Here is a 12,758-nt window from a genome sequence, read left to right as displayed (position 1 = left end):
TAACTTAGATACAATTATTCTGACAATAAGGTAGCCGCTCAACTTGCTTGAAACACTACACCAAGAAATAATTGCTTAGCAAACTTAAAGAAATGTCGATAGAGCCACGTTTCAGCCAAAAGTAAGCAGTTATTAACAAGAAATTATCAAGTAGATTAATAAGAGTCTAGAGAGAGGATAATATAACAACAGCTGTTGGGTTGATCTATTACTGTTTAGCAACCTTTGCTTGCACGTAAGTGTTATGTTCCGCATCGCGTCGTAGCGATGGTCGCGTTCTCGAGATGCAGAATGAAAGGCATGAGGTGGCAGAAGCAGACTGCAGGTAATTTAAGTATTTAATTCCATGCAACAAGGCAAAAACAAAGACGCTGTGCCGCTTGGAAGTGCACGAAAAACACAGGAAAAGCTGGGCGAATTTAGCAAATCAACAAATTTAAACGGTCCTTACCAAAGCTGGACATAAGCACCATGTAGCAAGCAGTAGGCAAACGAGAACGTGCCTGCCGAGTAGACCGAACAATGGACCTGCGCAGGTAAAAGACGAGACGGGTCCATAACGAGGCGTGATTAGTGGCGGCAACAGGTGAGGACACTAGTCAATAAACATAAGTCTGGTGTGGATACTCAGAGCCCTTAGCAACAAAAAAGTAAACAGAGGAAAGCAAGGGGCTCAAGGAACAGAACTAAACACAAAACCTAGGAGAATAACAAAAAAGCACGATAAGACATGACCTATGACCTGCAGCACAGGTCATGGCAGTAGGTGGAAAACCGATCGATCCATTAATCGGCAATGTTGGTACCAATGGTCGTATCAGTATGTGATTGATACTAGAGTGATTTGATCAATATTTTTATTTTCCCAAAATCTTGTTTTTCTTAAAGGGGACCTATTATGCAAAACCAAATGTTCTCACTTACTGGTACCTGTTTCGTGTATTTGATATCTGCATAAGTCCAGAAAATTTGAAACCAAACCATAGAGGCATGGCGGAGATATTTATAAAACAATCTTGCCTTCCTTCGTACTTCCTCCAAACAAGCCATTTGGAGTTTCCCTAATTAGTAACCTTTTTTTCTCATTGGCGACGTCTGCCGATATCTCCATATATGGAAGAGCTTTGTGCGAGCCCGCGCCAATGTTGTCCGACGTTATCGTCAAAAAGGTCCTTTTTGTTGCGGGGCAGACTGGCTTGTACATGCACATGCATCCTCCTCTGTCTCCATTTCATGTCTTGACTCACATATGAACTTGAAGTGCCATCCCATTCCTAACCCATAGGGTTCAATATGATGTGGGTCCACCTTTTGCAGCTATTACAGCTTCAACTCTTCTGGGAAGGCTGTCCACAAGGTTGCGGAGTGTGTTTATAGGAATTTTTGACCATTCTTCCAAAAGCGCATTGGTGAGGTCACACACTGATTGGTCGAGAAGGCCTGGCTCTCAGTCTCCGTTCCAATTAATCCCAAAGGTGTTCTATCGGGTTCAGGTCAGGACTCTGTGCAGGCCAGTCAAGTTTATCCACACCAGACTCTGTCATCCATGTCTTTATGGACCTTGCTTTGTGCACTGGTGCACAGTCATGTTGGAAGAGGAAGGGGCCCGCTCCAAACTGTTCCCACAAAGTTGGGAGCATGGAATTGTCCAAAATGTTTTGGTATCCTGGAGCATTCAAAGTTCCTTTCACTGGAACTAAGGGGCCAAACACCAACTCCTGAAAAACAACTCCACACCATAATTCCTCCTCCACCAAATTTCACACTCGGCACAATGCAGTCCGAAATGTACCGTTCTCCTGGCAACCTCCAAACCCAGACTCGTCCATCAAATTGCCAGATGAAAAAGCGTGATTCTTCACTCCAGAGAAGGTGTCTCCTCTGCTCTAGAGTCCAGTGGTGACGTGCTTTACACCACTGAATCCTATATTGCCAAATACTTTTGGCAATATAGTGTATATCTGTCAGTAGACTTCATATAGAAGTGTTAAAAACTACAACATGGCTGACAAGGAGAAGACGCAACCAAAGAGGAGGCGCGTAGATAAGACCGCCCACAAAACAGCGCATCCTGAAGAGACAGTCAAAAAGCGGCTGGAAGATGGTCTGTAAACATAATCTATGCATAATCTTGACCAAAGAACCACCATTACATGTTATACAGAACGGAAGAGTTTTTTAAATGTAGAAAAAAATTATTATATAACACCTTTATTGTTTACAAACTCGGGGAATAATTCCCTGGACACACGAGGACTCTGAGGCCTAAACTCAAATCATTTAAATGAGTAGTAGATAGTAGTTTTTGCTTTTGTTTAGTTATTGTGTACTTTTGCCTTTGTTTCTTCAAACAAGTGTATGCAATAAAAGAAAATAGTGGACTCGTTTAAGAAAAATACAGTTAACACAAATGTGATCGGTACTGGACGATTTCACTCATAGATGATCCTAGATAACCCTACCCCGAATCAGCAGCATGATTGACCTTTGATCGAAACATCCATATCTCTAACACATTTACACAACCGAATATGTGTAAATGTTTTTTATGGGGTTTCCAAAAAGTTAAACTTTTCCTGAAAGTGTACTCCTCTGGAAAGACACTTATAGCTAGGGATGTCCGATAATGGCTTTTTGCCGATATCCGATATTCCGATATTGTCCAACTCTTTAATTACCAATACCCATATCAACCGATATCAACCGATATATACAGTCGTGGAATTAACACATTATTATGCCTAATTTGGACAACCAGGTATGGTGAAGATAAGGTACTTTTTTTTTTTTAATTAATAAAATAAAATAATTTTCTTGAATAAAAAAGAAAGTAAAACAATATAAAAACAGTTACATAGAAACTAGTAATTAATGAAAATGAGTAAAATTAACTGTTAAAGATTAGTACTATTAGTGGACCAGCAGCACGCACAATCATGTGTGCTTACGGACTGTATCCCTTGCAGACTGTATTGATATATATTGATATATAATGTAGGAACCAGAATATTAATAAAATAAAGAAACAACCCTTTTGTGTGAATGAGTGTAAATGGGGGAGGGAGGTTTTTTGGGTTGGTGCACTAATTGTAAGTGTATCTTGTGTTTTTTATGTTGATTTAATAAAAAAAAACAAAAAAACCGATACCGATAATTAAAAAAACGATACCGATAATTTCCGATATTACATTTTAACGCATTTATCGGCCGATAATATCGGCCATCTCTACTTATAACATTTATATTGAAGGTCAAACGACTGATAAATAGAAACGATTAACCAGAATTGGAACCAGAATTGTCCAAATTCAAACGATTCCCTACCCTATTTATGAAATGTCTGCTTTTGGAATAATCTGATGATAACTCTGCTTTTTAGTGTCTTTCGCAACCAACACCGTGTACGTTCCCTACATCCTGTATGCAACCATTCCTGCCTTGTTGCTGCTGTTGCTTGCAGTTGCTGGCTTCTTCTGTTACAGACAACAAGCTAAGCGGTAAGAAACTACATTTTGATTGATTGATTGAAACTTTTATTAGTAGATTGCACAGTACAGTACATATTCCGTACAATTGACCACTAAATGGTAACACCCGAATAAGTTTTTCAACTTGTTTAAGTCGGGGTCCACGTTAATCAATTAATGGTGGTTAGAGTGTCTGCCCTGAGATCGGTAGGTTGTGAGTTTAAACCCCGGCCGAGTCATACCAAAGACTATAAAAATGGGATCAGTTACCTCCCTGCTTGGCACTCAGCATCAAGGGTTAAAATTGGGGGTTAAATCAACAAAAATGATTCCCGGGCACGGCCACCACTGCTGCTCACTGCTCCCCTCACCTCCCAGTGGGTGATCAAGGGTGATGGGTCAAATGATAAATAAATGATAAATGGGTTGTACTTGTATAGCGCTTTTCTACCTTCAAGGTACTCAAAGCGCTTTGACACTACTTCCACATTTACCCATTCACACACACATTCACACACTGATGGAGGGAGCTGCCATGCAAGGCGCTAACCAGCACCCATCAGGAGCAAGGGTGAAGTGTCTTGCTCAGGACACAACGGACATGACGAGGTTGGTACTAGGTGGGGATTGAACCAGGGACCCTCGGGTCGCGCACGGCCATTCTTCCACTGCGCCACGCCGTCCCTTGCAGGTAATAATTTCACCACACCTAGTGTGTGTGTGACAATCATTGGTACTTTAACTTTAACTTTAAAGTACAGTGGTACTCGGCTTACGAGTTTGATTGGTGGCGGCGGTGTGGCGCGGTGTCACGAGAGCAAGAAATGGTAATGCCACAGAGCCAATCAATGAGCTTGAGGGCGGTCTCAAGGAAAACAGACTTTAGCAGGGGCAGTTGTTTCCCGCTTGTTGTGACTGCTAGACTTGTCTCCATTAGAGCTACATTAGTGCAGGGGACAAGTCCACCCTGTCTACACCTAAATTATGTCCCAGTGAGTCACCGGATGTGTTGGTCGGATCTCTGACATTCGCTAGTATTGCTACGCCAACTGGCAGTGCAGAGGCTCGTAACCCAAATATTTGATCGCAACCTAAAAACGTAACAATTTATTTTGGATAAAATGTGTCTTGATGCCGAAAAGTAAAAAAAAAACAGTGGCCCTCTGTCGTTTGTTAGTGGTCAAGGAATGTTTAAATCAGTCTAGAATTAAGGTTTTAGAATGGCCTTCCCAACATCCTGGCTTAAACGTGTGGACAATGCTGAAGAAACAAGTCCATGTCAGAAAACCAACAAATTTAGCTAAACTGCACCAATTTTGTCAAGAGGAGTGTTCAAAAATGACAACAACAAACCCACATGCTAAAGTTACTTACCATGTAGCCGAGGCTGAGTTGAAAACAGCGCATATGTCTCTACTTTAATGCAGTGGTCAGTTTTCTGAATGCATTCTCACCTTTTAGGTAAAATGTGTCTTGGAGAAGTAAATATAGGAGACCCTTGCATAGAAATAACAACACACAAGGTAATGTTAGCTTTTCCCGTGCATTTGTTCTGGACGCTGCAGCATTATAGTCCATCATTTTTGTTTTACTGCAGTGGCCCATTATATTGCTCGCTCTAGGTATAGGTTCCTTTCATCGATACAATACCAATTATCCGTACCCGGGAATCGAAAGGCTCACCGGTACTAATTGTCGGTACTTCTGTTTGTGTTCATAGGTTAATTAAACATGTCAATTTTTTGATTCATAAAATATAATTTCCCTATTTAACAGTGAGCTGATAATGATAACTGTGCTGTCCAGTTGTTATATGGTATATCCATTTCTTACACTATCATTTGCAAGTATTGTATAGTAGTCTTCTGCCCTCAGTTGAGTGTTTTAAACTCAACCTATGGAGCAAGTTAAACACTTTCAATGGCCACGGAAATGATGGATTTATAAAAAGTTACCCTAAACCAGGGGTCGGCAACCCAAAACGTATGAAAGAGCCATATTGGACCAAAAGTACAAAAACAAATCTGTCCGGAGCCGCAAAAAATGAAGAGACGTATTTAAGTCTTATAATGAAAGCAACACATGACATACAGTCGTGGTCAAAAGTGTACATACACTTGTAAAGAACATAATGTCATGGCTGTCTTGAGTTTCCAATAATTTCTGTGATAGAGTGATTGGAGCACATAAAACCTTCACAAAAAACATTCATGAAGTTTGGTTCTTTTATGAATTTATTATGGGTCTACTGAAAATGTGACAAAATCTGCTGGGTCAAAAGTATACATACAGCAATGATAATATTTGGTTACATGTCCCTTGGCAAGTTTCACTGCAATAAGGCGCTTTTGGTAGCCATCCACAAGCTTCTGTCAGGCTTCTGCTTGAATTTTTGACCACTCCTCTTGACAAAATTGGAGCAGTTCAGCTAAATTTGTTGGTTTTCTGACATGGACTTGTTTCTTCAGCATTGTCCACATGTTCTGAATGGGGTTTAAGTCAGGACTTTGGGAAGGCCATTTTAAAACCTTAATTCTAGCCTGATTTAGCCATTCCTTTACCACTTTTGACGTGTGTTTGGGGTCATTGTCCTGTTGGAACACCCAACTGCGCCCAAGACCCAACCTCCGGGCTGATGATGTAAGGTTGTCCTTTACGCTCTGTAAAGCACCAGTTCCATAATACTACCACCACCATGGTGGTAGTAACATTTGTTTTATTTTTATAAAAAAACATTCATGAGGTTTGGTTCTTTTATGAATTTATTATGGGTCTACTGAAATTGTGACCAAATCTGAAGGGTCAAAAGTATACATACAGCAACATACATTATCAATTTTGTCAATGTAGAAAATTTACAATCAAATCAAATTAGCTTCATGGCATGGCCTCTCAACTTCATGCGAGTGATTATGATTGACGACACCTGTTGACTTCTCTGAGCCCATTTAAATAGGGCTAATGTGATGCAGTCATTAGACTCGGTTACAAACGCGACAATGGGAAAGTCAAAGGAACCCCGCACAAGTCAGGAAAGTCACTTGGAGGCATTTCAAAGCAGCTTAAGGTCCCAAGAGCCACTGTGCAGACAACTGTTCGTAAGTATAAAATGCATGGCACAGTTTTGTCACTGCCACGATGAGGAAGAAAACGCAAGCTATCACCTGCTGCTGAGAGAAAATTGGTCAGGATGATCAAGAGTCAACCGAGAACCACCAAAAAGCAGGTCTGCAAGGAATTGGAACACAGATGTCAGTGTCCACAGTCAAGTGTGTTTTGCATCGCCATGGACTGAGAGGCTACCATGCAAGAAGGAAGCCCTTGCTCCAGAAGCGACACCTTAAGGCTCGTCTAAAGTTTGCTGCTGATCACATGGACAAAGATAAGACCTTCTGGAGGAAAGTTCTGTGGTCAGATGAAAAAAAGTTGAGCTGTTTGGCCACAATACCCAGCAATATGTTTGGAGGAGAAAAGGCGAGACCTTTAATAGACTTAGACTTAGACTTAGACTTCCTTTTTATTGTCATTCAAATTTGAACTTTACAGCACAGCTAAGAACGAAATTTCGTTACATAAGCTCATGGTAGTGCAGGATAAAAAAGCAATAAGGTGCATATATAAATAAATAAATATATATAAATAATATATATGATATATGTATAAAATAAATAAATATATATAAATGTATATAAATAAATACATAAATTACTGTACAGATAAATATATTGCACTTTTTCACATGCATCCACGTTTATGGATGTATGTTATATTGTCTTTTTTATTCCAGCGAGTTAATCCATTTTGGGGGGAGTTGAGGGGATAATTTAATTATGATGCGTTCAAGAGTCTTACGGCCTGAGGGAAGAAGATGTTACAGAACCTGGAGGTTCTGCATCGGAGGCTGCGGAACCTCTTTCTAGAGTCCAGCAGTGAAAACAGTCCTTGGTGGGGGTGGGAGGAGTCTTTGCAGATTTTCTGAGCCCTGGTCAGGCAGCGGCTTTTTGCGATCTCCTGGATAGGAGGAAGAGGAGTCCTGATGATCTTTTCCGCCATCCTCACCACTCTCTGCAGAGACTTCCAGGCTGAGGCACTGCAGGCTCCAGTCCAGACAGAGATGCTGTTGGTCAGCAGGCCCTCTATAGTGCCTCTGTAGAATGGGGGGAGGGAGCTGTGCTCTTTTCATCCGACGCAAAAAGTACATGCGCTGCTGAGCTCTTTTTACAAGAGCTCCGGTGTGTAGGGACCAGGTTATATTGTCAGTTATCTGCACCCCCAGGAACTTGGTGCTGCTTACTATCTCCACCGCTGTGCCGTTGATGTAGAGTGGAGCATGGCTGGACTGGTGCTTCCTGAAGTCAACGATGATCTCATTGGTCTTGTTGACATTCAGGACCAGGTTGTTGGTTCTGCACCAGTCAACCAGATGTTTCACCTTCTCCCTGTAGTCCATGTCGTCGTTGTCACAGATGAGGCCCACTACTGTCGTAATCCCAGGAACACCAAACTACCGTCAAGCATGGTGGTGGTAGTATTATGCTCTGGGCCTGTTTTGCTGCCAATGGAACTGGTGCTTTAAATGGGACAATGAAAAAGGAGGACTACCTCCAAATTCTTCAGGACAACCTAAAATCATCAGCCCGGAGGTTGGGTCTTGGGCGCAGTTGGGTGTTCCAACAGGACAATGACCCCAAACACACGTCAAAAGTGGTCAAAGAATGTTTAAATCAGTCTAGAATTAAGGTTTTAGAATGGCCTTCCCAACATCCTGGCTTAAACGTGTGGACAATGCTGAAGAAACAAGTCCATGTCAGAAAACCAACAAATTTAGCTGAACTGCACCAATTTTGTCAAGAGGAGTGGTCAAAAATTAAACCAGAAGCTTGTGGATGGCTACCAAAAGCGCCTTATTGCAGTGAAACTTGCCAAGGGACATGTAAGCAAATATTAACATTGCTGTATGTATACTTTTGACCCAGCAGATTTGCTCACATTTTCAGTAGACCCATAATAAATTCATAGAAGAACCAAACTTCATGAATGTTTTTTGTGACAACAAGTATGTGCTCCAATCACTCTATCACAAACAAATAAGAGTTGTAGAAATTATGGGAAACTCAAGACAGCCATGACATTATGTTCTTTTAAGTGTCTGTAAACTTTTGACCACGACTGTACATTTTTTTACATCGTACAGTTTTCAAGCTTAATGCAATACCTTTTCTCCCCGCCAATGTCACCAGCGGGAAGACGGAGACCAAAAGCCCCACCGGCCGAGGCAAACCGTGGGCGCCCACGGACACGCCGTCTTGCCCACTTCAAGGACCTTACGCCTTCAGCGACATCACCCTGCTTTCTCACCTTTCTCCTGACAGCACTCTGCCGGCGGACTTCATCACCAAGTACTGCGCTCCCACCAAGGATCCCCAGTGGAACGACTATGAGAATGTGTTGATAGCGGACAGGGAGAGCGGCTTTGTGAACAACGACATCTACGAGAGCAGCAGGGCTCAGGGTCGACGCTGCCGCGCTCAGGACGGTTGGGTGGAAAATGAGATCTATGGGTAGGACTGGTCAGGTATGTGGCCTGTTGTCATGACAACGTGTGTGGGGCAGGATTCCTACACGTGGTGGATTTGGATTTATGGTCAACTTAGAGCGCACTCACTTTAGGCCAAAAGTACCGTACTGAACTGTGTGGATTATTTCCAGTCTTATTTCGAATTCTTTCTGATTATCTCTTTTGCGCAAGATGGCAGGTGGCATTAATTACTTGCAAAGAGGAGCGATCACAATAATGAAATGACGCACGCAAATAGTCGCAGGTGAGCTATTTTTATTCTTTTATGAAATGTGTCAGTTATCATTAAGGAACCTTTTTAAAACATGTCAAAGAAACTCTTGAAGGGGACCTACAATGATTTCAATCTACATTTGAAGCACTTCCTCGTGGTTTAGATCAGGCGTGTCCAGTCTTTTTTCCATAAACACCAAGTCAAAGTATGCAGGGGCCATTTTGATCATTTTTTATTTTGTAAATAAATTTAAAAAATTGACGAAAACACGTTACATATATTTAAAGACAAACCTTAATGTCAACTTTGAGTTATAGGTGGCAATACTATTACTAGTATTAGTTACTTTAGGGTGTCCATACTGTGGCCAGGGGGCCATTTGCCGACAGCAGCTCGGGTTTTGTTGCCCCGCGACATATTGTTGGGAAAAAAACAACAGTAAAAATGTAAGAAAAAAGAGCAAAAAGATGTAATGTAATGGTGTTTAACACACTAGGAATTTGACTCGGTTGTGCTCTCTTTGTTCAATGTCAACAATAAATATTAACGATTAACTAAAAATATGAACAAATAAATAACTAATATGTGCAGCGCTCATAAAAAATGTTTAAAGGTGAATGAAGCAAAAAAAGATGAAGTGAACTTAAATATATACTTTCACAGTGACAGATATACAATACTGTAAATTGCGGACTAAAAGACGCTACTTTTTTCCTACGTTTTGTCCCCTGCGGCTTATAAAACGCTGCGGCTAATTTATGATTTTTTCTTCGCTAAAGGCCATAATGTTTTGAATTGAACAAATTGTTTTCAACAGACATTGAAAAGTGTGTTGTTTGTGCCATCTTTTGTTAAAGTTAAAAAGTTAAAGTACCAATGATTGTCACACACACACTAGGTGTGGTGAAATTTGTCCTCTGCATTTGACCTATCCCCTTGTTCACCCCCTGGGAGGTGAGGGGAGCAGTGAGCAGCAGCGGTGGCTGCGCCCGGGAATCATTGTTGGTGATTTAACCCCCAATTCCTACCCTTGATGCTGAGTGCCAAGCAGGGAGGTAATGGGTCCCATTTTTATAGTCCTTGGTATGACTCACAACCTACCGATCTCAGGGCAGACACTTTAACCACTAGCCCACTGAGTTGGGCGAGTTTGCTGACTCGCTGGTACAGTGGGATTAAGTACAAGTGTCGTTCTGTCTTCAAGTCGTTATACAATATAACAAACAGTTCATACTTACTAAATCGGCCCATGTGTGATGTCCGTAGAAGTGTTTTCATGCATATTTGTACGTGCTATGGTAATGTAATTAAGCTAGCATCGTTAGCATTAGCTAATACGCTAACACTTTAGTGTCTGTGTTAGTATTATTAACTTACAATGGCATTCTGGTTCTATTGTTCCGCTTTCGTAAATCCACCAAAACGTCACAGTGGACTTATTAAGTCTGTTTAGCTGATTGGAGAGTTATCATCGCAGCTAAAGGGTCCATGACGTTGACTTCTGTTTTGCTTGATCAACCGTTTTACTGCCGTGTTACAGACACAGTTTGGAAAAAATTAAGGTATGTAAATAAACATTTACAAAATCGTACTGTGTGAATAACTAACTTCACAACGTATACATCTGCTGCTTATAGTCCGATGCGGCTAATATATGGAAATATATGTTCATGTTCTAAAATTTAGTGCGTGCGTTCTATAGTCCGAAAATGTGGTAACTAATATTACAATTTGTCACTCATAACACAATTTTTATTTATAATATCTGTAGCATTTTTTTTTTTAAATATCACACGCATACTTAAAGACTTTTTGGTACTTGTTGGGGCGGTATTGCTCGGTTGGTAGAGTGGCCGCGCCAGCAACTTGAGGGTTCCAGGTTCCATCCCCGCTTCCGCCATCCTAGTCATTGCCGTTGTGTCCTTGGGCAAGACACTTTACCCACCTGCTCCCAGTGCCCACCCACACTGGTTTAAATATAACTTAGATATTGGGTTTCACTATGTAAAAGCACTTTGAGTCACTCGAGAAAAAGCGCTATATAAATATAATTCACTTCACTTTTCAAACTTTGTATCAAATGTTCAGCTTTTTTCTCATTAGATTACAGCCCTTTGCTTTGTTTTCTTACATTTTTAATATATATTTTCTCGACCATATGTTGCGGGCCAACAAAACTCCAGCTGCGGGCCACAAAGGGCCCCTGTGCCACAATTGGACACCCCTGGTCTAGATTGTATATGCTTTGGTGTAAAATATATGTACATTTTGCTCCACTGTCATATCTAAAAGCCATTGTTTGAGTCCGTCTGCAAGCTGGAGCTTCTCCACCTCTTGCTGACAGCTTATGTCTTGCGGTGATAGCCAGGCTGCAAAAACCCCGCGAACAGAAGCATCCAAACTGTGTGCAAGCTCACGCCAAAATGCATGAACCTTATGATTTGATATGTTGGCATGGTTTAACACGAGGAACAACATGAATAAGTCAGAAAATACAAAAATCATCATAGGTTCCCCTTAAAACATCTTGGCGGAAGTCTCCCCAAAACTGTTAATGTCAGGTTCAAACACTGATGACATCTATTAAACAGACAAAGAAGCAAGGAATTAAACAGAGACAAAATTATATTTAGCTCACTGAGGAGAAACGTCTGGGCTGTACTCTTTGTACAGTCTTCCACCACGCTCTGACGAAAGATTGTACGCCTTCTCTTTTATTTGGACTTTCCCTGATTACATGGCAACAGCTGTTTCTAAAGGAATGGGGGTCGTAAACAGCCGTCGCCTTTGGTTACAAAACAGTTCAAAGAAAAGGTGCCTGGAGGGGGGTCAGGTCCTGCTTCCTCTCCGCTTTGTAGATCTCGGGTCAAGACAAAATCTTCCTGTGGATTACAATACACCAAAGAAACCGACACCTTCATGTCGCTTCCCATCCTACACAGTGGAGTTTTACAGGCCTTTTGATTGGTAAGATCAAAGACAGCTTTTGTCTGCTCGCCGGGAACTCATTGAAACACAAAGTTTTGTGATAAGTTAGATACAATTATTCTGACAGTTAAAGCCGCACATTTTTCTGCCATTTTTACTTCCTGTAAATGTAATGGCCAAATACCTTTCTTCATATGATGCTTTCAAACGTGAAGCAATTATAACGTTGTGCATACTATCATCATGCTACCATGCTTACTAAAACAGCAAGTCTTTAAAGTATATTATAGCCACACAAACATGTGTTGTTTGTGCTTTGTTTTTTTTTATGTCAATACATCATTGCATTGCATTTTTACAAAAGTCTCCTTGGTACTTTTTTTGTGCATTAGAAGAAGAAAAAAAGTCATTTTATTAGTAGAGCATGGTTAAGGTCCTGACCCTGCAGGGACCGATAATGTCTGGAATGAGTCATGCGAGAACAGATGTTTTTACTTTATTCATTTTGCTTCCAGTGGTTTGTATTGTCCTCTGTTAATGCATCATTTCTGTCAAGTTACGCAATTGCAGT

The 12,758-nt window shown here is 41.1% G+C and overlaps 1 protein-coding gene across 1 annotated transcript in view; it reads left to right on the top strand.

The window, feature by feature from the left end:
• The window catches only part of laynb (layilin b), a 34,084-nt gene extending 21,552 nt beyond the window's left edge, over positions 1 to 12,532 (top strand). Inside the window, exons 6-7 of the mRNA XM_061972846.2 lie at positions 3,380 to 3,497; positions 8,708 to 12,532. Of these exons, the coding sequence (XP_061828830.2) occupies positions 3,380 to 3,497; positions 8,708 to 9,032 (443 nt within the window). The 3' untranslated portion in view covers positions 9,033 to 12,532. The remainder of the gene's footprint in view (positions 1 to 3,379; positions 3,498 to 8,707) is intronic.
• The last annotated feature ends 226 nt before the right edge of the window (positions 12,533 to 12,758 follow it).

The sequence above is a fragment of the Nerophis lumbriciformis genome, linkage group LG17 (genome assembly GCF_033978685.3).
Source record: "Nerophis lumbriciformis linkage group LG17, RoL_Nlum_v2.1, whole genome shotgun sequence".
Lineage (NCBI taxonomy): Eukaryota > Metazoa > Chordata > Actinopteri > Syngnathiformes > Syngnathidae > Nerophis > Nerophis lumbriciformis.
The sequence above is the reverse complement of the archived record's forward strand: the minus strand, read 5'-3'. Positions and strand labels throughout refer to the sequence as shown.